The sequence below is a fragment of the Gopherus flavomarginatus genome, chromosome 1 (assembly GCF_025201925.1).
Source record: "Gopherus flavomarginatus isolate rGopFla2 chromosome 1, rGopFla2.mat.asm, whole genome shotgun sequence".
Taxonomy (NCBI): Eukaryota; Metazoa; Chordata; order Testudines; family Testudinidae; genus Gopherus; species Gopherus flavomarginatus.
The window spans coordinates 17268046-17295752 of NC_066617.1; the positions used below are offsets into that span (position 1 = coordinate 17268046).

The window sequence follows — 27707 nt, forward strand, 5'->3', positions numbered from 1 at the left end:
CGGCGGTGCCGGGGTGGGAGCCGGGCTGCGGAGCTCGGCGCTGGACATGGACATTCTCAAGGCGGAGATCAGCAGGAAGCGGCAGCTGCTGGAGGAGAAGGAGCTAGTGGGGGTGCGGGGCCGGCTGCGCGGTGGGGGCGGGATCGCGGCGGGGGCCCGGGATCGTTGGCCAGTGGCGGGGAGGGGTCGGCCGGGTCGCGGTGAGGCCCCGGGTGGGTCGCCAGGAGTGTGCGATGGACCCTGGTCCTTGTGGGACGGGGCGGGGGTGGATTTAGTTCCTTTAGCCGTTGCCAGATCAGGGCGCGCAGCCAGTGGCCCGCCCCCATCTCTTCCCCGAGCGATACTCCGACAACCCCTCCTGTGATAGAGACACACACGAGATGCCTTGTTCCCATCGTATTTATCCCCTCCCCCCGCATCTTGGAGTGAAGGAAAATCTGAGCCCCCTTCAGTGAGGGGCACAAACACTCCCCCCCATTCTCAAGCTGTCTGTAATATTCTGCACTGTTAGGAGCAGGGGGAGCAGTGAGGTGGCAAATTGACCCCAAATGATTTCCCAGCACACTGTGTGAAGTCCTCACAGCTGTTACCTGGGGGGTTGGTAGGCTTGTAAAGTTTGGGGTTGCTTCCCATGAAATGGAGACAAAGGGATTTGCCCCAGGTTCTTTCTTCTTTGCCTCCTCAGCCTTCTGCATTTACATCACAGAGTTAAACACATTTCCTTGTTCATCAGTATTTGGGTGACTAAAAAAACCCATAGAGTTTTGTTGGTTACTATGCTAGCTGATATATCAAACTTGGAAAAGAAGCTAACGGTTGCTGCTCAGTTTATCATAATGGTCCCTTCTGACCTGAAAGTCTATGAGTCTATTGCAAATGGTCTCCGGGGGAAGTTGTTTTTGTGAATTCTGCATGAAGCTATAAAATAAAGTCTCTGAGGTGTGATCACGCAGTCTTGAGACTGGCAAAAATCCTCCTTAAAGTCAGTGTGGAGTGTGGCCAGAGTGAGGACAGCAAGATCAGAAACTTTTAATCAAACTTGTTCTGTCACACACAGCTACACAAACCCATCACCTGCACTCTGATCTGGGAATTTTGTTTAGCTGTTGCATGCATCACAACACCCCAACTTTGCTGGCCATCTGATTTATTTAGTTCTTTAGATGATAAGCTTTTATGCTGAAAAATATAGACTTTCATATTATTGCTGTTAGAAGAGCTGAGATTATATAGTAGCTGAGGATACTTTATATTAAGTATTGAGATGAGTATGCCTTAATATCAATTGCCATTAAGGACAGGACATAGTTTACTTCAGAGGATTTGTTGCCTTTTTGTAGGCAGAGAGAGACTTTTGTGCTGGGTTCTATGCACTGGGTGTTTAGGGGTCCTAGAAAGCACTTGTACAATCAAGGCTGCAAGCTGAGCTGTGTTTGGACACGTCCACATGGTCTTGTCAAAAAACAGTTGTTTCTACCTGAATGCACTAAACTGTTTTTAGGAAGAAACACAACAGCTCGCTATTACAGACAAATGATATCCCTGAACAATGTCCCTGTTTAATGTAGATACACTCACTGTCTCAAATGGTTTCAGAAACTTTTAAAAAGTTAGGCCTTCTCCTCAGTAGTGACGCAGCTACACTAGTTGAGACTGATTAAAATGGTTTCTTACACATTCAATTTTGTAGCATAGCTAGGGCCTCATCATGCATAGTAAAGTGTGTATGTGTGGGGGAAAGTTGTATAAACCAGTTTCATGTCCTGATAATATAAAGCAATAATAGATAGAGCAGCTTTTTTTTCAAACCATCTGGGAGTTTTGTAGTGATTGTAGTATACAGTGTACTTACCAGCCAACCAGACTGTCTGATTCTTATTGATATTACTCTGATGTAGTGACTAGCTTGAAATGAAAGTAAATTGGGCGTACCTTTGAGAATATTTTCCTCTGCGTAAGGAAATCTAGTTGGATTTGAGACATTACTGAACAGAGATTGGAATCAAGTTGTATAAAACTGCACAACATTGTTTTCCTCCTCTCTAGGGAAACAGAAAATATTTCAAGCGCAGTGAGCTAGCCAAGAAAGAAGAGACAGCGTACTTTGAAAGATGTGGCTACAAGGTACTGTAATTACTCCTTCATTGGTTTGTGTGTCACTTTGTCTATATTTAATATCAGCATTCTAAATATTGTTGATGATAATTGTTGTTCTTTGTTCAATTTGTCAATGTTATACATTAGCCTGTAAATGAGAAGCCACCTGGAGAGGTATGAGTTTCCTAAAACATTTTTAATGCAGGAAAAAAATGCATGATATATAGCTATTTAAGTTTGTGTTATGGTTTGGCTTTTTTTCTTGTGGAAAGCATGAAGCGGCTTGGGATCAAAGCTTGCCTTTTTCTTTTTAAATTGTGTTTTAGGCATGAATGCTGAGTCTGGTATAGCCACCTTCCCTTATTTAAAAAAAAAAAAAGGCTACCCTGTAGACTAGTTTAAGGTCTTCCTGTTGAAATAGCCCAGAGAGGTCAGCAGAGACAACACTGAGTGGGTGCTTTGGAAAAACCCAGCCAACTTGTTTAGTATGCGAATCGGTTATTGTTTTTCTTGGCCCAAAAGATCCAGTGCTTGAAAGAGTGCAACACAGCACTTACCTTCTTTCAGCAAAAATAATAGAAAGCAATCTCAACTCAGGAGGCATTTTGAAACAAATAAGTGATCTGGAAGGCTTTGTTTATTTCCTCTTGAACAGCATCAGTTAAGTAGTTTGCTGGAATTGACAGCATGGTGGTTTATTTTAGGTGTGTGTGTGTGTGTGTGTGTGTGTGTGAGAGAGAGACTAGGTAGGGAGGTACTCACTTCACTCTAAATTTGGATGCTTTATTTTAGGTGTGTGTGTGAGAGAGAGAGACTAGGTAGGGAGGTACTCACTTCACTCTAAATTTGGATGCTTTAATAGACTCTTATTTAATGTTTGCTAGTCAGAAATAAAAAGCCTTGTTTTTAGTAGACCTTTGCCCAGTTGGTCAGTCAGTCCAACACCCTGCTCAGATACTGTATAATAAGTAAATATGGAGATACACCTATCTCGTAGAACTGGAAGGGACCCTGAAAGGTCATCAAGTCCATCCGCCTGCCTTCACTAGCAGGACCAAGTACTGATTTTTGCCCCAGATCCCTAAGTGGCCCCCTCAAGGATTGAACTCATAACCCTGGATTTAGCAGGCCCATGCTCAAACCACTGAGCTATCCCTCCTCCTATAATGTTTGGTCTTTAAACACATAAACATACATTTTACTGATAAGAAAGAACCACTGTGATCACTACACATGCATCAGAAACTGTTCTGAGAATCTAGTTACTGTACAGTCATTTCAGCTTGGAAGAGAGTAATGCTTTGTACTAGTTGTGTGGAGAATCGTAAGTAAAGACTGTACTAAGGCTAGTGGTTCTAGCATAATTTCAGTCACTTGGGTCCATATATGTGAAAGGGGGGATGCTTGTAGGTTTTTAGGTAACCTGTAAAGGTTTTATTAGTTACTTAAACTGCAGTCATTTCCAGCACCCATGTGTTATTTGAAGCCAGTCCTGCATGTTTCAGATTTGTTATTTAAATGCAGGATGTGGCTAATAGGAGATGCAAACAAAAGTTAAGTTAACCAGGACTGGAGCTGGAATATCTATTTTGCTACAAGAATCTTCTTGAATTAAAACATGACCTTTAGAGAGGTTTTAAATGAGCTTTCTACTTAGCTTAGTGCTTTTCTAGAGCCTCCCAGATTTCTGCATTTGAATTATTTTAATTTATTACTAAGGGGTAGAAAGTAGATTGATTTTTTTTTTGAAGCGGGTGCTTTGCTTTGCTTATACTGCATTAGTAACGTAAGCATTTGACTCACTTGTAAAGAGAAAGCACTAAAGCAAAAATAATTGCAGCAAATTTATTGCTTATAACTTTGAGTCCAGCTGACAGAATGGCTTAAATCTTCCCTCATATGCTGCTAACTGTTTGTTATAAACAAAAAATAAATGATTGTAGCCTGGAGATTGTAGAAATTCTTCTGACATTGAGTTGTATTTCTCTTTATGTGCTTCAACTACTTCCTTTCTTATCTTTACTTACGGAAGTTTCTATTCCCCCCCTTGCAGTGATGAGTTTTATTTTCAGTAAGTATACTGTCCCCCACCCGCCTTTTAGATGCTAGCCATTGGCTTGATCCTCCATTGTTTGCTGGCCCAAAACTCCCATTGATATCAGTGGGTATTTTGGGTGAGTCAGTAATGCAAGATTGGGCCCTGTATTTGCTAGTGTAGCACTAAATACAGATTTGTGCCCTGGTCGTGTAGGTCCAAATAGGTAGACCCTTATGGTCATGCAGAGTCCTTCTAATTTCTCATTACAGCACTAGGGTCTTGGCCAGCAACAATATAAAAGCTTCATTTCTAGTCTGTCTAGGACACCCATCAGATCATTGTTTTAGAGAAAACTGGAACTGGCTTAACATACAGTCAACATGTAGAGATGCCAACAGAATGTCATCTACTGTAGAATAAAATGGAAAATAAAAGTACTCTTTTAAAAGCTAAGAAAGCATCTAGAAAATTTCTACACTGCTCACCCGCATCCTCTGATTTTTTCCCTTTGTTCCAGAAAATTACCAGTATCAATCTGCCCATCTTTTTTTCATTTATTTTCAACAACTTGACATGTGTAACTTATAGCAGAGCTTTTAAAGGATGCTGCATTAACATGAGCTCTATCTGTCTTTAAATATCTTTAATCATAAAAGTTTACAGCACTATGAAAACACCAAGTCATACAAGTAAGAAGTGGTTCCACTTAATTCAAGAACCTCCTTTTCTGATGGAGGGGAACTGCTGATATGATGCTACAGCTATGATGAAGGCATGGCGTGTTTTTATGTTTTTGCAATAAACTATGTTCATTTGACAAGTTCTTCTGAAAAAAGCATTTCCAAAACACAAGAAGTCATTTTGCTGTTTATATTCAAAATCCACTGTGTCTTTGCATTGCCTTAAAAAGGTCTCCTTCCCCATCCCTTAAAAGTGCACTTAGGGAAACACTGATATTTAATATTTAACACTGAATAATAAGCTTAGGTATACTTCCATAGAAGTACGATTCTGTCTGTATCGTTTTACTAGTATTGTGGGTAGGCCTAGAGGCCTGATCGCAAACCCATTGTGCTATACAGTTGCATAGTAAGAATCAGCCCCTGTTCTAGAGAGTTTACAGTCTATGTATACCTTTGAAATGATAGATGTACTTCCCTGGATTTGTTATAATAGATATTGTTGTTATGTAGGTACAGCAGGAGGAGAAGGAGGAGAAACCAGTGACTTCATCAAATCCAGGGTTGGAGCTAGAGCTGGCAGAAGAGAAGTTACCCATGACTCTTTCCAGACAGGAGGTAAAATCAAATATCACAACTAACCTGAGATTACAGCAAATGCATCTAAATTTCCCCATTAGGGTTACATTTCCTAATGATCTATAGCCGTCTATTTCAGGTTGTATCGGTCTTGATGCAGAATAATAGTTTTTAGTTTAAATAATTGTAATCTCAGTGCTTACTGCAATGGTTCTATTTAGTTCTCATACAAGGGCCTTCTTTTGTGATTGTGGAAAACGCTGATGAGAGAGAGCAGTAGCAGTTAAATGCACAGGGACATTGTTCGGTTGAGAGCCTCTTTTCTTCCCCCCAGAATCACTGCATGAGTTCTTGCTTCTACTACCATTCCAGATGATCTTTTGAACTATCTGATGAATAGGGGATTAGAGGATTGAAGGCGGCAGGTTGAATTTTTTCAAGTTCTGTTTTTCCAGCAGCTTGTGTGTCTGTGACTTGTTAGTCCAAGTCCCAATCAAGACACAAACTAGGTTTTAAAAAATCTTTATACATCCTCCCCCAAAAGTTAAGCTAAAGTTACTGATATGCTCTTTCACCCTTTTAAGAGTAAAAGTCTTATAAGATCATTGTTAGTAAAACAAAACCCCTCCCCAAAAAAACAGTAGAGAGCTGGGAAATTCTGAATTAAGTTACATTTACAAAAAACTTAAACATGTGGAAACATGGAAATTCACAGAGCATCTTAGCTGTGCCTCCTTAGCATTGCCAGACACCTGTCTTCTCTTTCTGGAGTGAAGTATCGAAAATGTGCACCATAGGCTGTTGGTTTCATGTTTGGTTTCATACAATTAGTCTAGTATGGAACGTGATGTCCCATCACCATGCATCATAGCTCCACTCATAAGAACTGTAACTTCATCTGAGAGGATTTTGTGTGTCAACATGCTAGCACTGTGTCCACTGATGTTTGACTAGCTGACTGCTACATGGAACCACAGGGCCAGATTTTGCAATGTGTACTGAAAGGTCAGTACCTGTCCAAATATAGGAGTCTGTGCAAAGAACCGTGTTACAGAATGAACATCTCAAACTCTTCCAGCTGCTGCTTTTCCAGACAGTCTGTTGCTATCCTAAAGTGGTGGCAGTGCCAATAGCATGTCCTATCCATCAGTGAGAGTGCTGCTTTGCCTGTGTTAAATGTAAGCGACCAATGGGCCTGTTGTTTGTTTGCACAAAAGGAAACCTAGACCAAGTTAGCAAATTTGCAGTGAAGGTGATGAGGGAGGCTGTGTGATTTAGCAGGTAGTGCATGGAACTGGGATTGTAGTCTTGACCTACCTGTCACTTGGTATGTGACTTTGGGTAAATTAATTTCTCTGCCTTGGTATACCCTTCTTTAAAATGAGGATATGTAAGTACCACATCAGAATATTGAAGCTTAGTATATTAATGTTTGTCAAGTGCTCTGAGATCCATGGATGAAAGGCTTCATGTAAGTCAGCCCTGCAAGCACATCATGACATCTTAACAGCGCAAGCACTAAATCTACTCACCCACACTCATGTTGATGAAAAAGGTTTTTTTTGCCCCAGTCCAATGGCTGAGTAGAATTTTGCAGAGTTTAAAGATACTGGATGGAATTTTCTCAAGCACCAAAATGATTTAGATGCACTGGTACCATGGAGAGCCAATGAGATTTGAGCTCTCAAGTCACTTGGGTGCTTTTAAAAATCCCACCCTTCAATCAAAGGTTTATATTCTTGCATATTAATTCAAAATAAGTCAGTAAGAAACTCCAGGAGTCTGCTTGAGATTCTAAACAAAATTTAGATCAGTAATATTTGAATGACCTTTACCTGAAATGCTTTGGGAATTGTATATTTAAACCACAAAGAGGAACATTTTGCTGTTGCTGCTGTTCAGAATGTACCGTTTCCCTTTCCTCCTGGCTTAGGTTGCTATTTTATGGTAAGTAAATGAAGTGATTTGGATATTCTTTTTATATATATATTTTTTTTTTGCTCTCTCTCCAATTTTGCATAAGGGAACACTTTGTTGACTCTTTGCAGGTGATTAGGAGATTGAGAGAGAGAGGTGAACCAATCAGATTGTTTGGAGAAACAGATTATGATGCATTTCAGCGTTTGAGGAAGATCGAAATTCTTGCACCTGAAGTTAACAAGGTAAGACCAGATAAGTAACAGTTGTATGTATAACTAGTTTTCTCTGAGCACTTACTGCACCTAAGGATTTTCATAAGGATGAAAAATCATAGAGCAATGAAAATTAGCTTCAGTTCCCACCTATAAAGTCTCTGGGAGGATATTTTAAATATGATGTACTTTCTCTTGCCCTATTAAAATGCTCAAATTGGGCATGTTAATTTGAAGAACGTTTTCAGGGCTTTGAGTTGGAAAAGAGATCTCTAGAAGGCAGTGACATCAAAAGCTGTGCTGTTGGTTGCTTTCCAACTTGGGGGAGGGGAGGGAACAGTATAGTCTTTTGTTCTGAAACTTTAACCTGCTATAATTTAGGCATCCCTGTTTGGAGAAGAGTGTTTTGAATAGCTTACCACTGAGCGGAGACAGATTATTAACAGGAGGAGTGCACTGTTTCTGGTATGCAGTTGCATTTTTCCAAATTCCTTCCTTCTAGATTTAAAAAATTAAAACTTTTTTCCAATGTAAAGTACAGTTCAACTCTGAAAAGTGACTTAAGATAGCATCTTAGTTAACAGATATGTTCCTTGTGTGTTAGGGTTGATCTACACGTACAGCGGCATGCAAAGTACAGATAATGCACACCTAGCTAGCCCTAGTATAAATGTCCGTGTAGATAGTGAGGCATGTCTTAGGCAGGTAGAGCAGAATAGAGTGCTCTATATGCCCAAACCTCCAGGGTATATTCCCTGCATGGGCTCTCTACATGCCCAAGCAGTGCCTCCCACCTCTCCACTGCTATTTTTATCTGTATAATGTTCCCTACTGCAGTGAAAGGCTCCAGCAGCAGGAAAAGGCTCTGGGATGGGGGAGGCAGCAGGAAAATCCAGCGGCACCCAGCTGCCGGAGCTTTCCCTGTTCTCTCCCCCTGCCAGTGTCTTTCACTGCCGTGTCTAGCTACACACCACAGTGACAAGTGTGGATGCAGCCTGCCTTTTACTCTGCCATGTAGCTCCATGTGTAGTGCCTGTACTCTGTATGTCTCTGTAGGGGTAGACATAGCCTTAATCAGACATGATCTCTCAAAGGAGGAGCCTGTCTACCTGGGAGTGTGTCAGAGTACACTGCAGAACTTTTAGTGCATGATAGCAAGATGCACACATTGAGTTAGTATGTGGCAGGCTTGTGCACTGTAGATTCACATCCCAGCTTGCAGCACACTGACTCACCGTGTAGACAAGCCCTGAATATTTCCCGGCGTACCTTGTTGGTATCTGCAACACAACTAGAAAGAGTGAGCTTCATTCCGTTCTCTCTCATTCATCATCAGCATTGTTTACTTAGGTACTGTTGACCTGAATTTTTTTGGCTAGTTGACCCACTGACCACATCCAACCAGATGATGTATAGGTTCTTGTCCATTTCAAACTACGGGGTTCAAGAACTCCGAGAGTTCTATATCGGGAGAGGACTCTCGGGGTGCTTAGCAAAAACGCTTGCACTGAGGACAATACCAAATTGATAAAAACTTTATTGAGATTAACAAAAGAATAATAAATTCTATGAAACTTATGACTGCAAAACAGTAAAAGAATTCCAAAACTCCTGGTGGTAACATTCCTATTATAAGTACCTTGACTTAACTTACTCACGCACTTTCTTTGAGGACCCAGTAATAGGAGGTGAAGGACCAGTCTTACTCCTGGCATGCCCAATAACATGATGGTGCTGGCTTCCCGAGTAGTTATACTGTACTGCACAAGCTGAACTGATAGCATGATAGAAGATAGTCTTTGTTCTCCTATATTCTATAGACTAAAGAAGAAGCTGAAGACTAAAAGAAGCACTCAAAGTGCTAAATGAGAGCTCAAAGAAACGCTCCCTATGATATCCTTATAAGATATCTTATAGGATCCTGACGCTATGTACTTAAGGCCCAACCTACTATACCCAAATCTTATTTCTGTAACCTAAGAAATTTATGGGTACCCTTATCCTATGGGCTAGTGGATTATGACACTTACTCTCTATATATTAATAAGGATCATCTCACTCCCAAAACTGCCAACCTAGGCTCTCTTGGCGACTTCTGAGTTGTGGTGTACCCTGCGGTTACCAACTAGTTGTAGATGCTGGATGTAGAACTAGTTGTAGATACACCTGTTCAGTGTTGTATATATTCCTCCCTTTAGTTCCCAAAGTTCGGGGACCAATACTATCTGTGTCAAAGGTTACCTTATGCCTACTTACTCTTAATTGATTATGCTTTTAGCTATTTAGCAGATCTTACCGGATACACGGCGGTAGGCTTCTTGCGTTTCAGCAAAACTTATCCTATGTGTAATTGTTAGGAAACACATATCATATGCCTCAACATATCCTAAATTTGTAAGAATTAATACTGATGAAATATAATAAAAATGGATTAATTCAGAAAGAGAAACATATTATTTGATATGACTGGCTGGATTAGAAGAGTATAATAGCTAGTGAAGTAATCCTATGGGCTACAGTACTTAGGTGTCACTGGTTTGAAAACCCTCTCATGCCTGTCTAAGGTCTCCATCAGGCTGCTAAACAGAGGCCCGCCATAGTCAATCTGGAACCCAGTGGTTTTGTGCAGTACCTGTGCCTTTCTTTTCCTCTTTGAAGACTTAAAGCAGGTTAAACAAGACAAAGGTTTGGAAGAAGTCTTGCCATTAATGGAAGCAGGACTGGGCTGTAAGGCAGTAAATAAAATTCATTCAGGAATTTTTTAACACCTTTCAAGCCTGTGTAGTCGTTTGGCCCCATTTCAGTAGGGTTAAAAGTAGGCTTGACGATTAATCGCAGTTCACTCACCCGATTAACTCAATAAACTGAATCACAATTAATCGCACTGTTAAACATTGGAATACCAATTGAAATTTATTAAATATTTTTGGCTGTTTTTCTTCAAATATATTGATTTTAATTACAACATAGAATACCAAGTGTACAGTGTTCAGTTTATATATTTTGATTGCAAATATTTGCACTGTAAAAATGATAAAAGAAATAGTATTTTTCAGTTCACATCATACAAGTTCTGTAGTGCAAACTCTAGCATGAAAATGCAACTTACAAATGTATTGGGTTTTTTTGTTACATAACTGCACTCATAAGTAAAACAATGTGAAACTTTAGAACCTACAAGTCCACTCAGTCCTACTTCTTGTTCAGCCAATCGCTAAGACAAACAAGTTTGTTTGCACTTAGGGGAGATAATGCTGCCCGCTTCTTAATTGCAATGTCACCTGAAAGTGAGAACAGGTGTTCACATGGCACTGTAGTAGCCAGTGTCGCAAGATATTTACATGCCAAATGCGCTAAAGATTCATATGCCCTTTTCATGCTTCAGCCATCGTGTCAAAGGACATGCTTCCATGCTGATGATGCTTGTTAAAAAAAGAATGCGTTAATTAAATTTGTGACTGAATTCCTTGAGGGGAGAATTATATTTTCCCGGCTCTGCTCTACCTGTATTCTGCCATATGTTTCATGTTATAGCAGTCTCGGATGATGACTAAGCACATTTGTTTGTTTTAAGAACACTTTCACTGCAAATTTGACAAAATGCAAAGAAAATACCAATTTGAAATTTCTCAAGATAGCTACAGCACTTGACCCAAGATTTAAGAATCTGAAGTGCCTTCCAGAATCTGAGAGGGATGAGATGTGGAGCATACTTTCAGGAGTCTTAGGCCATGTCTACATCTAAAATTTTGCAGCGCTGGTTGTTACAGCTGTATTAGTACAGCTGTATAGGGCCAGCGCTGCAGAGTGGCCACACTTACAGCAACCAGCGCTGCAAGTGGTGTTAGATGTGGCCACACTGCAGCGCTGTTGGGCGGCTTCAAGGGGTTTTGGGGAAGGCGAGAGCAAACCGGGGAAGGAGACCAGCTTCGCCGCGGTTTGCTCTCGCGTTCCGCGAACCACCCTGCAAACCGCAGGGAAGGAGACCTGCTTGCTCGGGGGTTGGGCGAACGCGAGAGCAAACCGGGGAAGGAGACCAGCTTCGCCGCGGTTTGCTCTCGCGTTCCGCGAACCACCCTGCAAACCGCAGGGAAGGAGACCTGCTTGCTCGGGGGTTCGGCGAACGCGAGAGCAAACCGGGGAAGGAGACCAGCTTCGCCGCGGTTTGCTCTCGCGTTCCCCGAACAAGCAGGTCTCCTTCCCTGCGGTTTGCAGGGTGGTTCGCGGAACGCGAGAGCAAACCGCGGCGAAGCTGGTCTCCTTTCCCGGTTTGCTCTCGCCTTCCCGGGACCACCCAGCAAACCTCAGGGAAGGAGACCTGCTTGCTCGGGGTTCGCGGAACGCGAGAGCAAACCGCGGCGAAGCTGGTCTCCTTTCCCGGTTTGCTCTCGCCTTCCCGGAACCACCCAGCAAACCTCAGGGAAGGAGACCTGCTTGCTCGGGGTTCGGGGAACGCGAGAGCAAGCCGGGGAAGGAGACCAGCTTGATTACCAGAGGCTTCCTCAGGTATGCTGGGATACCTGCTTATTCCACGGAGGTCAAGAAAAGCGCTGGTAAGTGACTATACTTGATTACCAGCGCTGGATCACCAGCGCTGGATCCTCTACACCCGAGACAAAACGGGAGTACGGCCAGCGCTGCAAACAGGGAGTTGCAGCGCTGGTGGTGCCCTGCAGATGTGTACACCTCCTAAGTTGCAGCGCTGTAACTCCCTCACCAGCGCTGCAACTTTCTGATGTAGACAAGCCCTTAGAAGTGCAACAAAGATGCAGAAACTACAGAACCTAAACCACCAAAAAGAAAATCAACCTTCTGTTGGTGATATCTGACTCAGATAATGAAAATGAACATGCATTGGTCTGGACTGCTTTGGATCATTATCGAGCAGAACCCCTCATAAGCATGGACGCATGTCCTCTGGAATGGTGGTTGAAGCAGCTAGGGGCATATGAATCTTTAGCGCATCTGGCATATGAATATCTTGCGATGCCGGCTACAACAGTGCCACGTGAATGCCTGTTCTCACTTTCAGGTGACATTGTAAACAAGAAGCTGGTAGCATTATCTTCCATAAGTGTAAACAAACTTGTTTGTCTGAGCGATTGGCTGAGCTGACATGTCTGTGGGGATCTGGTGTCATCAGCCGTTAGGCCATGAAGGGAACCCTTGCAGCTCTGCTGTCAAGACCCTGTTCGCTCACTCACCAACCAGGAGTGCGGGAGCCATCCCCAGGCAGAAGCTATTCAGCAGCAGTGTGACTTCTCCTGCAGCTGGGGGCTCATCATTCTCCTTACAGTTCTAGCCAGGGATCTCTGCTCCACTGGCCCAGGACAGCCTCTGCTTCCTTTGCACCCTGGTGTCTTGGACTGCTCGGCCACATAGGGAGCCCCCTGCAGCCCTGCTCTCAGCACTGCCCTAACCTCAATCCCAGTCCTACCCCCACAACTGTAAAAGTAAAAATAGTTAATAATAGAAAAAAATCTTAAAATAAAAAAGATAAAAATAACAAAAAAAAATAAAAAATGAATTCTGCCAACCCTATATTTGTCTCCACAGGATTAGGCCCTTAATGAACAAATGTGGTAAGCTTCCTTTGATTATCAAAAATAAAACAAGATAGTGATTATCTAGTAACAATTTCTTCTCCCTTTCCTAGGGCTTGAGAAATGACCTGAAGGCAGCTTTGGATAAGATTGACCAGCAGTATCTGAATGAAATTGTAGGTGGTCAGGAACCAGGAGAAGAAGACACTCAGAATGATCTGAAAGTCCATGAAGAAAATACTACTATTGAAGAATTGGAGGTATGCAGTGAGGAGATTTTAACTCTGTTTTTCAATACAGTTCTGTGTCATAGAGAAATTTAGGGGCTGGTTTTAAACATAGAGCTTCCCTAGAGCACCAACATCAAAGGGTACCTTTGTGATAGATGGTCTCTTCCACCAAGAGTCACATTAATACTCAGGTTACTCCCTGTCCCAAAGGGTCAGTCACTTACCCCAGTCAGGTGCACCTTGGATCTCACAAAAAAGACAATGCTTGTAGCCAATCCTATAATAAACTATCCAAAGGTTTATTAAATAGGAAAAAGAAATGAGAGTTATCTACAAGATTAAAGCAGATAAACGTATATATAGAAATGAGTTACAGGCTTAAATTTCAAACGATAATAGAAGCTTCTGTAATAAGCAAGCTGGAGATCCCTTGCTTATGCTTAGAAAACCTTGCCTTTGAGTCCAAACAGCATAGAGATACTGTTCCTTCTTGATAGGGATTAGTTAGCTAGTTCCAGTTAGTTTCCTCACTGGAAACTCAGCTGACAGGAGGAATTCACTTGGTTGGCTCATCTTCACAGGCCGGGAAGGGCAAAACAACAGACATTTTTTGTCCTCTTGAATGTTCCACGATAGTCTGGTGTTGATGGACCTTCCTACTTTTATTGGAGACCAGCACTTCACACAGGTGAATGAGTCTTTTCTGTCCCTTACACAGTCAAAGGCTTACAATACAAATGGTCAAATATTACCTTACAATATGGGATATAGATGTTGTAAGTGAGATTAGTGCAGGCAGCAACTCACAAACATTCAATAAAGTCTGTACATATACTTATAATCCTAATACCTATTTTAACAAATCTAGCACACGGGTGAGCCAGACCAGTTATGTATTTGTCCTTCAGTTGAGCGTAGCCATAGCCTAAGGGCTAGTCTATAGTACGGGGAGGGGGGATCGAGCTAAGTTATGCAACTTCAGCTACGAGAATAACATAACTGAAGTCAACGTACTTAAATCTACTCACTGCCTTGTCTTCATTGCAATGTGTCGATGGGAGACACTCTCCCATCAATTCCTCTTGCACTTTTCATTGAGGTGGAGTACCGGAGTTGATGCTAGAGCGATCAGCAGTCGATTTGTCACGTCTATACTAGACACCATAAATCAATCCTTGATGGATCGATTGCTACCCGTCGATCCAGCTGATAGTGTAGACAAACCCTAAAACTTATATCCTTCCAGCTGGATATAACCACAAAACCACAATTTTAGGAAATTGATGAAAATTAAATTAATGAAATAAAAAATGTATATACCTGGGAAAGGGTCTTTTTAAGAATTTCCGTGATAGTGTTAACCACTGTGACATTTCAGCAGGGTAGTAGTGTCTGAGAGCCTGAAAGGGAAGTTGACTATTAAAATAAAAAACAAAATGAAAAACTGACCCTGTTAAGAGAAATGTAAAAAAATAAACAGAAATTGCATAGTGTAAACAGCGGAATAACTTCAAGGTGATTGTAGAGTTTTTGGCAACGTTGAGCATCCACAATTTCCATTGAAATCCATTTGAGTGATGGGTGCTGAGCACCTTTGCAAATCAGGCCAATTATTAATAATCAAGGGATTCTTTTACATTCAAAATCATTATTTAGGTTTCTGAAATGTAAAACTGGTTCTTCGTCACTCAATGTTATCCATAGTTTCATGGATGTTGACGACACGTGCTGGGTTATTGTCACTCTGTTCCCAAAATGTTTTAGACTGATGTATTTCAAAACACTGGTGATTTATCTGACAACTTTCCTTTTTTGACAAATATGTATCACAGAAGGATGAGGAATTGCTTTGGCTTTTCCCCCCCCTCTTTCAGGCTTTGGGAGAATCCTTAGGACAAGGTGATGATCACAAAGACATGGACATCATAACCAAATTCTTGAAGGTAAAGAACTTTAACTTGGTTAAGTAGTTATATTTGAGCAGTAGCAAAGAGTCAGATGTGGCTGAATATACTCAGGATAGAAATGCAGGTTGTGGTTATTCTGCATGTCAGTTTTTATTTCCACACTTAAGGAGAGGGTATGTCTACACTACGGGATTATTCCGATTTTACCGAAACCAGTTTTTTAAAACAGATTGTATAAAGTTGAGTGTACACGGCCACACTAAGCACATTAATTCGGTGGTGTGTGTCCACGTACCAAGGCTAGCGTCGATTTCTGGAGCGTTGCACTGTGGGTAGCTATCCCATAGTTCCCGCAGTCTCTCCCGCCCATTGGAATTCTGGATTGAGATCCCAATGCATGATGGGGCAAAAACAGTGTCGCGGGTGATTCTGGATAAATGTCGTCACTCAATCCTTCCTCCGTGAAAGCAACGGCAGACAATCATTTCGCGCCTTTTTTCCCTGGATTGCCCTGGCAGCTGCCATAGCATGGCAACCATGGAGCCAGTTTAGCGTTTTGTCATTATCACTGTATGTGTACTGGATGCTGCTGACAAATGCAGTACTGCAGTACTACACAGCAGCATTGATTCACCTTTGCAAGGTAGCAGAGACGGTTACCCGCCCTATATCACCGTCTGCAATTGGAAATTGGCAATGACGGTTATCAATCCTTTTGTACCATCTTCTGCTGTCATGGGTGCTCCTGGCTGGCCTCGCTGAGGTCGGCCGGGGACGCATGGACAAAAATGGGAATGACTCCCCAGGTCATTCCCTTCTTTATGTTTTGTCTAAAAATAGAGTCAGTCCTGCCTAGAATATGGGACAAGTGTGCTAGAGAACCAGAGAGCACAGCTGCTCCGGGTCAGAGCCTCAGAGATCCTGCAGAAATGATGAGCTACATGCCATTCTAGAGGGTGCCCCTGCAACAACCCCACCCATTGCTTCCCTCCTCCCACACCCCTCCTGGGCTACCATGGCAGTGTCCCCCCATTTGTGTGTTGAAGTAATAAAGAATGCAGGAATAAGAAACGCTGACTTCTTAGTGAGATAAAATGAGGGGGAGGCAGCTTCCAGCTGCTATGATAGTCCAGGCAGTACAGAATCTTTATTAGACATGAAGGGGGTGAGGCGGGGGGTAAGGCGCTCAGCCTCCAGTTGCTATGATGAGGACGGTTTTCAATCCTTTTGTACTGTCTGCCGGGAATGACAGGGAGTCATTCCCATTTTTGCCCAGGCGCCCCCGGCGAACCTCACCGAGGCCAGCCAGGAGCACTCACGGGATGATGAGGATGGTTTCCAAGCCTTTTGTGACATCTGCCATCAGGAAAGGAAAGGGAGGGGATGCTGCTGTTCAGTGCCGCAGCACCGCGTCTACCAGCAGCATGCAGTAGACATACGGTGACATTGAAAAAAGGCGAGAAACGATTTTTGTCCCATTTCGCGCGTGTGTGTGTGTGTGTGTGTGTAAATTGACGAGATATACCCTAAACCACCTAGGACAATGTTTTTGACCCTTCAGGCATTGGGAGCTCAGCCAAGAATGCAAATGCTTTTCGGAGACTGCAGGGACTGTGGGATAGCTGGAGTCTTCAGTCCCCCCTCCCTCCCTCCATGAGCGTCCATTTGATTCTTTGGCTTTCCGTTACGCTTGTCGCGCAGCACTGTGTTGAATCCCTGCTGTGGCCTCTGTGTGGAGATTTTTTCAAATGCTTTGGCATTTCATCTTCTAGAGCGGAGCTCTGATAGAAGAGATTTGTCTCCCCATAAAGCTATCAGATCCAATATCTCCCGTATAGTCCATGCTGATCTCAGCTCTCCACGCTGGGCAAACGGGAAATGAATTTCAAAAGTTCGTGGGGCTTTTCCTGTCTACCTGGCCAGTGCATCCGACTCCAGATTGCTGTCCAGAGCAGTCACAATGGTGCACTGTGGAATAGCTCCCGGAGGCCAATACCGTCGAATTGCGGCCATACTAACCCTAATCCGAAATGGCAATACCGATTTGAGCGCTACTCCTCTCGTCGGGAAGGAGTACAGATATCGATATTAAGAGCCCTTTATATCAAAATAAAGGCCTTCGTTGTGTGGACGGGTGCAGGGTTAATTTGATTTAACGCTGCTAAATTCGGTATAAATGCGTAGTGTAGACCAGGCCTGAGATTCTCATAAGTGCTCAGTGCCCAGGAGTTTTATTATTTCCAGCAGGAGCTGGTGGGTGCCTTAGCCTTCTGAAGAATAGGTCCTTGTTTTCCAGTCTTCATTAACATGGTTTTGGTTATGCCTTGTCCTGTGACAATGAATTCAGTAGCAATTGTTCTTAAATTCAGAAAGATTAAGCAGGATTATGGTCACTATGTACAAATATGGTGCATAAAAAATTACCGTTTTTTAAAAAGAAAAGCCGTGCATATTGAGAAAATGAAATTCCAATTGTTTTCACCAGATTTAATAAGGGAATTACAGAGAATTCCACTGGCCTCTGCCTACGGCTTCACTAAGGAAACTCATGTTTAGGCAACTAGTGTAAAGTAAACTGCTTTCCTGGCAAGAAACCCACATGGTGTTTCAGTCATATATCTTGGTCCTCAGGTAACTAATTAGATTATCAAAAGTCTCTTGACCTTTGAGCAGTAACTAGTCATGTGAGTTGGTATATTGAGTGTTTTCTGATGGTAACCAGGCAAAAAATGTTAAGGTAACACTGGCTCAGGATTGTTCTCTCTCTGACAGTTCAGTTATTAAGGTGAGGGCAAGTTGGACGTGTTGGCTGAGCTTTTGAGGCCCTATCTTCAATTCAGTGGTGTTTCTATGTTCGTCTGGAATGCGTTAATGATGCAAAATTTCAGGGAATGCTGTATGCAGGTATAGGGGGAACTGAGGGCACGCAGAGCTCCTGCCATTGGGGGGAACGGGTGGAACAGGGTGGGGGCACACGGAACTCATAGTGGTAGGGAGAGGGAAGGGTGGCACACCGCTTCTGGCATGGGAAGAGATTTCAGAGAGTCCCAGAAATAGAGGCAGATGAGAGGGTGGCACCCTGGGTGAGAATAGACAGATGCAGGGAGCCCTTGGTGTGTCAATGAGTTTGACCTGCACAAACTATGAAGCGTTGTGCTCTTAGTCATGTATTCAGCTTCGCATATAATGTGTTTAACATTCATCTGAAGGGAGTGTTGGGCGCATGCCCATTCCAAGTGAGCCTGAGGCTGTTGGCATCTTCCACTTACATCTCTGCTTTCAATTTATAGCCCATCTTGCCTCCATCACTGATGTCCACCTCAGCATCTCCGTAGTTTCCCTCTGCCTCTCCTCTTCGTACCTTGGTACCTGCCACCTCTTATGGCATGTCTGGTTCCTTTCCTCTTTTCATTCAAGTCCTTCCTGAAACCCTGCTTTTTCAGTTCTGACATTTATGCTGCACTTTTATGCAGACGTTTTACTGGTGTAGCCACTAGGTGGCACCATGGCATAAATTTACTCCTTTCTTTTACAGTTTCTTCTGGGCGTGTGGGCAAAGGAGTTGAACGCCAGAGAGGATTACGTGAAACGCGGTGTGCAGGGGAAACTCAACAGCGCTACACAAAAGCAGACAGAATCCTATCTGAGACCTCTCTTCAGAAAACTGCGGAAAAGGGTGAGGGATCTTCAAAATGACAGGGCCCAGCAGGACTTCTCGGAACCTCTGCTTCCTAACTGCATAGTGCTCTGATTAATAATAAGATTGAATCCACTTCCCCATCTATACAATGGAGACAGAGATGCTGAGTGACTTGCTCAAGGTCATTCAGTGACACAGTTGGGAACAGAACCCCGTTCTCTGACTCCCACTCCTGTTTAACCACTGAGTCCTAGTGCCTCCTAAAATAAATGCTCATTGTCTTCCCAAATATCATAATGTGTATCTATGATCCAATGGGTTCCTTATGTGGTCAAGAACCCGGGTTTTATTCACAACTCTGGCACAAGTCACATAGCCTTTGTGTGCCTCAGTTACCTCATTTGTACAAGTGGTTTTCAAACATTTTAGGCTGCATACCCCTTTCCAAATAATGTACTCTACTGCATACCCCCATCTGAGACAGAGTCACAATATACCTATGATTAGATTGCCAAGTGTTACTAAATAAAGTGCGGTGTCTGCCAATACAGGATTTTTCTTGCATGCCCCCTGATGAAAGCTCACTTACCCCAGTTTGAAAACCTCTGAATTATTCTAGGACTGGAAGGGACCTCGAGAGGTCATTGAGTCCAGTCCCCTGCCCTCATGGCAGGGCCAAACACTGTCTAGACCATCCCTGATAGACATTTATCTAACCTACTCTTAAATATCTCCAGAGGTAGAGATTCCATAACCTCCCTAGGCAATTTATTCCAGTGTTTAACCCCCCGGACAATTAGGAACTTTTTCGTAATGTCCAACCTAAACCTTCCTTGCTGCAGTTTAAGCCCATTGCTTCTTTTTCTATCCTTAGAGGCTAAGATGAACAAGTTTTCTCTGTTCTCCTGATGACCCCCTTTTAGATACCTGAAAACAGCTATCATGTCCCCTCTCAGTCTTCTCTTTTCCAAACTAAACAAACCCAATTCTTTCAGCCTTCCTTCATAGGTCATGTTCTGTAGGCCTTTAATCATTCTTGTTGCTCTTCTCTGGACCTTCTCCAATTTCTCCACATCTTTCTTGAAATGCGGTGCCCAGAACTGGACATAATATTCCTGTTGAGGCCTAACCAGCGCAGAGTAGAGCGGAAGAATGACTTCTCGTGTCTTGCTCACAACACACCTGTTAATGCATCCCAGAATCACGTTTGGTTTTTTTGCAACAACTTCACACTGTTGACTCATATTTAGCTTGTGGAGATATTTATCCTCTTTAAAGTGCTTGAGATTTGTGACCGCAAAGCTCTGTGTAAATGCAAAATACGATCGCTTTCTAAAGCTATGTATTGCACAGAAGTAAAACTAATGTTTTTTCCTCTTTCAGACTCTCCCTGCAGACATCAAAGAATCAATAACAGATATTATTAAATTCATGTTGCAAAGGGAATACGTGAAGGTATGCTTGCTTATGAGCATCTAAAGTGTTCAAACCATGTAGTATTAGTTAGATGATATACTGTGAATGTTTCACATTTAGCTTCTCAAAGACATCTCGTTAGAGAGAATACATGTTCAAACAAAACTGACATCAGCCTCTGCTGGTTAGGTGCCAGGTAAAGAGATGTGGGGAATTCACTCTTTGTATAGTTCCTGGAACTGAATGGCAAGTTTCCAGGTTCTGGTATGGTATTTAATTCTCAGGAGAAGAGAGCAGCTTGGAAAGAGTCTTGGATACATCTCCTGCTTTATGGTCAAACCTTGCTTGATTTACAGTCTGAGAGACTGTGTTGAAGTCAGTGCAGTTGCAAGTCCAGGCAGAATCTTGCTGTAAATGATTATATTAACTTGCAGAGGAAACTTGAATGGGAATTTCAACATTATCTCTCAATTAATACCACATTATGTGTCTGAGTGCTGTATGTAAAATATTGAACACACATAAGACCTTGTCCCTCCCTACATCCTATATTGGACATACCCACATCAGTAGTCCTGTACAAGCTTAAAGAGGGGGTGATATTGAGGGTAAATTATTGAAAAGTTTTGTGGACAAAATGTGCTTTGGCAGACAAGAACAATCAAAGTGTTTTGAGTGTTCCGTAGCCACCTCCAGAAATGAAGCTGGAATGTCAATGGTATTTCTATACTAGCTTGTGTGGGTGGCAGGGGAAATGGAGCCCTGTAATTCCCCTCACTTTCCCAGCATTATGATAAGACTTGTGAGGATTTGGGGTAATCTGCCTAATAAACAAGCCTGATTTTTGTCTCTCTGACTTTCTTAAAATTTGCTGGCCTCGGGCAAGTTTAATTCAAGTCACTTTAAGGCTAAAGTGTATTTTTCAGTTATGCTTTGTGTATTCTAAAAGATCCCCTTCCAACTCATTGCTAAGGAAAGCAACAGGCCTGTGGTATATTATGCTGGTGAATCAGCTGTGCCTGTCTGTTTCACAGGTGCATGATTTTATACTCACTAAGTCGACTGAACTGGGCACTTTAAATACACACTTGGAAGCTTTTGTGAGGCTTGGAACTTTAAAAAACACATTGTCTCCTTCCTGATTTTCACGCTGTCTCCCATCTCAGTTCGTAGCAAGAGTTGTCCTTTGTCACGTTCTGCTGTCTTGGATACTCTTTGGTTTGTACAGAATGGTGTACACTATGCATGCTATATATTTAATTACATCCAGATATGTTAAAAGAATGTTAAGGTAGCAAAATCAAGCACTTGAAAATGAGGAAATGCCAGAATTAGGGCAAATGATTAACCTCTGCATCGCATACCTCGCTGTGTCAAAGCAGGAACAGATTCCAGTTCTCCAGAGTCGAGTTCAACTTACTTCCTTAACCAGGAGGCCATCCTTTCTCTGCCTCATTCGTTGCACATCTTCCAACTTCCTCCTTCAAACGTCATCCTTCACTACACAGCCCTGACTCATGCTAGCCTGTGCACTAAATGAGGCAGGAGTCCTGTGGAAAATATAGTATGTGATCATGTAATTCTGGCATTTCCCAACTTTTGATTGTTACAGTTTCAAAATTAAGCATTCTTTGAACATTTTGTATACAATTTCCTAATTTAAAAAAAGCTCCCCTCCCACCCCAATATAAATGTAAAATCATACTGACCCCCCATCATGAGCTGGATATAGATCTTTTGATCTACAGCGCAGACCTCTGTTACTTGACCTCATTGAGTAACTGGTAGCAATAGTAGGCTGTTATCCTCTGGACCAGTCACTAAAGCAGGGGATAAGACTCAGACTTTGCCAGGGGGTTTCACAGCAAGTTGCTGGCAGCAGAGGAATGTAGATTTCCAAGTTCTGCAGGCCAGTGGTGTATTGACTCTAGACCCTGTGCTTTTAGCCTGTCTGTCTGTCTCTGCTTTTCTATGTATTTATAAACTTTTTTTTCCTTCAGGCTAATGACGCCTACCTTCAGATGGCCATTGGAAATGCCCCTTGGCCTATTGGCGTCACTATGGTTGGCATCCATGCCCGAACTGGCCGGGAAAAGATTTTCTCTAAGCATGTGGCCCATGTTTTGAATGATGAGACTCAGAGGAAATATATTCAGGTAAGGGCTTAAGGAATGTTGGACTGGATTCCAGAGGCTTCATGTTAAACGTTAGGAAGACCTTTGAATAGTGCAAATTTTATAAGCACAAATGATATGGCAAAAATAAAAGGTGGTAGGTACGGGCTGTGGCCTTTTGGCTCTGACCAAATGCACGATCAGTTTAATAACCAGGGCATCCTGGACCTGTAGGGCTCTCCTGCTGTGGCTTAGGAATGGAGTCTAATAAGTCTTTTTCCATCACCTATCATGATTCTACATTACGACTGAAATAACTACAAACACATGCCTCAGTCTCCTGGGCTCCATCATTTTCTAACCTGTAGCATTAACATCACATATTGTGTGGAGTTTGATACTGTTGTTGAATTGACTAAACAGTGAAACAAGTTCCCAACTTGGTCTTATATTTCTGCAGCCAGACAAACATGGTGGTTCTCTTAGTGTAACTCTCCTTAAAGGGACATCAGCTCGAAATGGGTACAACATTCCAGGTTCATATAGAGCCTCCTGAGAAATTATGTCCTGAACTTAAAGACTGATTCCTTGAAGAATGGGTGTGTAAGCTTTTCTCTCTCCTGTTGATGTCTGGCAGGGTGTCTCAGCAGGTGGTTTCTGAGAGAATTACCCCTCTCCTGGTCCCATATACATGTTCGGCTGCTGCGGCGGCAGCTGTCCTGAAGTAAAGCTCTCCCACCTTCTCTGTGGGACCTGCAGAAATAGTTCCCTACTAGACAGCGACCTCTACCCTCTGGGCCCTTTTCAGCAGTCCTTCCTGACGCAATACCAAGACTCCCATGGCTTCCAGCTCCTACTACGAACCATGATGCTGTCTCTGCTGTCACATTACCCTGGGGGAAAAAAAGAGTGTCTTTTATCTTGCTGATCATCTGAGGAAATGTCTTCCGAACACTCCCCCTGTTTCAGCTGTTCACAGAAGCCAGTGGTGGCCCTGTAACTAAGGGATGTCACTTAAAGGAAGAGGAAGAGTCACTCAGGTGGCTTTTGGGGGCCCTGACTGGAGGGCGTGTTTGAAGCTCTGTAAAGGGGGTTTTCTGAAATACCTCAAGTTAAGCGTCAGTGTCTTCATGCCATTCTCTCTGAAAATACCGTACTTGGGGGCCTTTAAGCACTCAAGTCAGAGGAGGGTCTTAGCCCTGGGGGATAAAATCTGATCTCTAATGGTGGCTTTAATATAAATTTCCTCTGTAGCCTTGGGAAGTCTCTCCATTTATGTCCCTCCTTCACTAACATGGGGATAATCCGTACTCCAGAGGGCTATATGATATCCTCTTGGAGTAGACTTCTCAAGTTGCAGTGTATTTGAGTGCCTTGCAGAAGTTTCTCTTCCCATTATCTCTAACACAGGCTAAATTCATCTGCCGAGGGGATCCTTGTGTACATCTACCAACTGCAGATTTCTGTACAAATCCGTCCCAATCCTCCTACACTGTGGGAAGAATTTTCAGGTCTATGCTGCTCCACCACATGCCTAACTGTACAGCCATATGCAGGGTCAGCTTTAAGCATGTGGGCGCTTTGTCTTAGCTGCAAACACACAGGATATTCTTTAGTACATGCTGTTTGAATGTGGGTTATGCAATGTCTTTGCTGCTCAGCCCAACAATATCAGGTGCGCTTTGATTTGTTTGCTAGAAGTCCAGGGTTACAGCATCCAAGCCAGAGGGTGATCATTTAGGGCTTCTGATTTTTAGTTTTAACCGATAAACGCCAGTAAAACACCCCTGCTTTAAAATAAAATAAGTGGTGTTTATCCAATAAGCAGTGGGAAAACACCAGGAATGGTTACTTGTCTCTAAGCCCTGGTCTATGTGGAGCAGTAATGTGTCCTCCGGGGGCATGGCTTTTAAAGCGCTTTAACGTATTGCGTGTTAATTGGACCATGCAGACCCTGCTGGTGCGCAGTATAGGTTCCCTGGTGCACTTTAACCTAGTGCTGTTCGAAGCTGTAAAGTGCACTGGTTCTCAACTAGCAGTCCAGGGCCCCTTGGAGGCTCATAATCAGGTTTCAGGGGTCCACCAAGCAGGACCAGTGTTAGACTCACTGGGGCCCAGGGTCGAAAGCTGAAGCCTCCCCGCATGGGGCTGAAGCACAGGGCCCTGAGCACCACCACCCTGAAGCCTGAGCAATGTAGCTTGTGGCGTGGGGCCCCAGGCAGTTGCCCTGCTTGCTACCCCCTAATGCCGGCTCTGGCTTTTATATGCAGAAAATCAGTTACTGTGGCACTGGTGGGCCATGGAATTTGTATAGCATGATGGGGGCAGGGGGGCTCTGGAAGGGAAAAGGTTGAGAACCCCTGCACTAGGGAACATGACAAAGAGTTTCCTCATTATAGTATTTACTACTGTAATGAGTAATGTATGTAATATACATTACAGTATCTAAAAAGAGAGCCCAGAAACATTTTTGGACATCTACATTAAACTCAAAAATTGCTAAAAAAAAAACCAAAAAAACACCCAAACCATGAAATTTCACTCCCCAATGAAATTAATGAACCCCGAAAATCAGAAATCTTTGTGATAATGGACAGCACCAGGCCATTTTCAGAAATCTCACTTACCACAGAAGGCCAGAGCTTCTGCAGTGCCAAGGCTAGACCTTCTGCCAAGTCATGTCTCCTGTCAGCTAGAGGTCACGTTCCAATCTAAAGTAGCAGGGGTTGCAGAATTCGTGGCAGGCATGTGTCACACCTGCCAGCTAGTGGTACCTTGCCATTGCTAGATTGCAGCCTGGCATGCCACAACCAACGCTGGGGTCACTTTGCTCTTCACTCCGTGTGCTGTTCACGTAGGATTTTTTTAGGAGACTGTCCGATAGCTTAAGCACTAGTAGTGTACCCAGGCTATTAGAGAGACAAGGTGGGTGAGGCAGTATCTTTGATTGGACCAGCTTCTGTTGGTGTGAGAGAGATAAGCTTTCGAGCTTACACAGAGCTCTTCTCCAGTCCTTTAATTTTAAACTTGAGTTTAGTATAAGAAGCAAAAAGTCTTAACTGGTGAAAGGAATCATCACAGTTAACCTGATAGTGCCAGTTTCCTCTCCTGGAGGAGGTAACCACTTTCCTAAGGTCTAAAGAGTTAGTGACAGTTAGCGATACGTGTTGTCCCATGAATCTGTTTGAACGATGGACTAAATTAATAAATTATGCCCCACTAGTCCCTCTGCTGTTTGGAGTATTCAGCAAATCCTTTCCCTGCAGTTATCCTGTCCAAGAGACGTGTGTCTCTTGGAAGATGCCTAACACTTTGAAAAACCTGGTTATACTGGTGCGGGTCGCTTCTATGCCCTAAACTCAGAATTGACCGGGAAATGGTTAAGTTGGTTTGATTGCTGCTGGTTTATTACAGACCTCTCCTTGTTTTCTTAACTTTCTAGGGGTTGAAGAGGCTCATGACCATTTGCCAGAAACACTTCCCAACAGACCCATCCAAATGTGTGGAGTACAATGCCTTGTGAGAGCCTCAGCTGCCCACGGCGTAAATCAATTTCTGCTCTCCAAGACCCAGAGAGAGAGGAGAGAACAGTTCAGACTTTGCTTGAAATCGATCAGAAACTTGGGTTGGGCCTGGAGCAATAGCAGAAAGCCAAGGGCTTTGTCTAGAGCTTGATTTCTACAAACCACATCTATTTACATTTCTTTTAAGCACTGTGTACAGTACACTCAACAGATCCTGAATCCATTTGTTTTTTGTTTTTTTCGGGGGAAGGGGTGCGATGGGGTGGTCTTTATTTTAATTATTCTGGAAATCACAGGGGCCGAACATTATTTCTTTTCCCACAGCTCGGAAGCTTAGGTCACAGTCATCTGTTGCTTTTATTGGACTCTTTCCAGTTGAGGTTGGCACGGGCAGATGATTAGAAGGAAACAGTTGAAACCGAATTCTAATTATTTCTGTAAATATGAACATTTCAGTGTCTAATCTTTCATGTGGTATTTATCAGAAAAAAGGCATATATTTTCAGCTGAAAAGTACAGCCAAACTGGTAAAAGTTTTTGATCTTGAATGGATTTGTATGGTTTTTTTTTGTTTTTTTTATCGTGGAGCTTTTAATATGAACCTTGTGAGCTTGGAGTGAGGAATCTTTGGCCCCGTTAGGTTTTTTAAGTTCTGTTTTACACATCTGGAGAAGATTGCAGCCTGCTGGACATTGCAGTTAGAATAATTAGTGGTGGAAACAAGACCTCCCATGGCCAGGTACAGTATTTCAAGCAGGCGCTGACCGTTGCTATCATGCACCCTGAGCAGGGAGGAGTGGGAATGATGCTCCCTCATTTACCTGTACTGCAGAGACAGTAGAATATTGAATGCTTGTTGAAGTCATAGCAATAGTGATTCCTGCTTGCTCAGCAGCCAGGCTGTCCTTCCAGTGTGCCTTAGCCCTGTCCTGGAGAGACATTTCCAGGGTTTGGAGGGTTGCTCACTTTTCTTGCTTATTTAAATCCTTGACCTCTCTGCAGAGGATGCTGATTACTGCCAGTGATGGGAGCGGTTTTTGTGGTAAAGGACAATTGTCCCAGTAGGAACTGGAGTTAGATCACTCACACACAACACAGGCCACCAGAAAGCCTTGACATGGTGACAGCTTTTAGACGTTGCTGACCTGGCTGGATTCAAACTTTTTAGCAATGGGAGAGGCTTTCTTCCCCATTACCAGTCTCATCAGCCATCAGATCTTCTGAACAGTGACATTTTTATGATGTGGACTTGTATGTGCTCAGACTCTGTGGTGATAAGATCTGAATCATTCAGAATCCATCCCTTACAAACTCTTGAAGTACGGCTGAGTTTCATTTAGCAGGTTGGTGCTTATTTGAGTCCTGATCCTCACTGTGAAGGGGGCAAGGGAAATGTGTTGTTAGAAAACAGTTGTTTCCTCCAAATTCATTGTGCTGTGAGGCACTGATCCTTTGTGTCTAGTTCTGCTTTTGGAAAACTTAGCAGAGCCTCTGGAGGAATCTCCTGGCCCTTCTGTAGTCTCTGGAGTTTTAAGTAATTCTTCAGTCTGAAGTATGGGAACCCAAGAGAAAACACAGAGAGCTTTGAGGGTTTAGAAGCAATAAAAGCAAGAGCCAGTGAAAAGAGCTTAGGGAAAGGGCTTTAGAGAACAGATTGGGTTTTGTGGGGAGGAGTTGGGCAGTTGTCAAGAGAGCACACTAGGAAGCCTGGTTAATAACGAGCCTGGTGGGTTTTGTACACACACACACACACACACACACAGCCCGTGGAGAGGGTTTAGTGCAACAGGAAATATTTATAACACCA

General features: G+C 43.1%; 1 protein-coding gene across 4 annotated transcripts; it reads left to right on the plus strand.

Annotated features, from left to right (window-relative positions):
* PRPF18 (pre-mRNA processing factor 18) lies at positions 1 to 26448 on the plus strand. Of its 4 annotated transcripts, none has more exons than XM_050936971.1 (11): positions 1 to 112; positions 2047 to 2124; positions 2245 to 2271; positions 5329 to 5433; positions 7443 to 7556; positions 13183 to 13329; positions 15132 to 15242; positions 18742 to 18882; positions 20230 to 20301; positions 22263 to 22418; positions 25819 to 26448. In XM_050936971.1, exons 1-11 carry the CDS (start codon positions 47 to 49, stop codon positions 25897 to 25899), a joined length of 1098 nt encoding a protein of 365 aa, XP_050792928.1. In that variant the 5' UTR covers positions 1 to 46; the 3' UTR covers positions 25900 to 26448. The 4 variants fall into 4 exon arrangements, with proteins under 4 accessions (XP_050792928.1, XP_050792930.1, XP_050792929.1 ...); XM_050936973.1 differs by having other exon boundaries at positions 15174 to 15242; XM_050936972.1 differs by lacking the exon at positions 2245 to 2271.
* The last annotated feature ends 1259 nt before the right edge of the window (positions 26449 to 27707 follow it).

Bases quoted from the DNA above. Each gene is read 5' to 3' on its own strand.
- PRPF18 (XM_050936971.1), top strand. From the start codon at position 47: ATGGACATTCTCAAGGCGGAGATCAGCAGGAAGCGGCAGCTGCTGGAG. The intron at 13,330-15,131 runs GTATGCAGTGAG...TATGTATCACAG, and splicing joins CTACTATTGAAGAATTGGAG to AAGGATGAGGAATTGCTTTG. The intron at 20,302-22,262 runs GTATGCTTGCTT...TTTTTCCTTCAG, and splicing joins TGCAAAGGGAATACGTGAAG to GCTAATGACGCCTACCTTCA.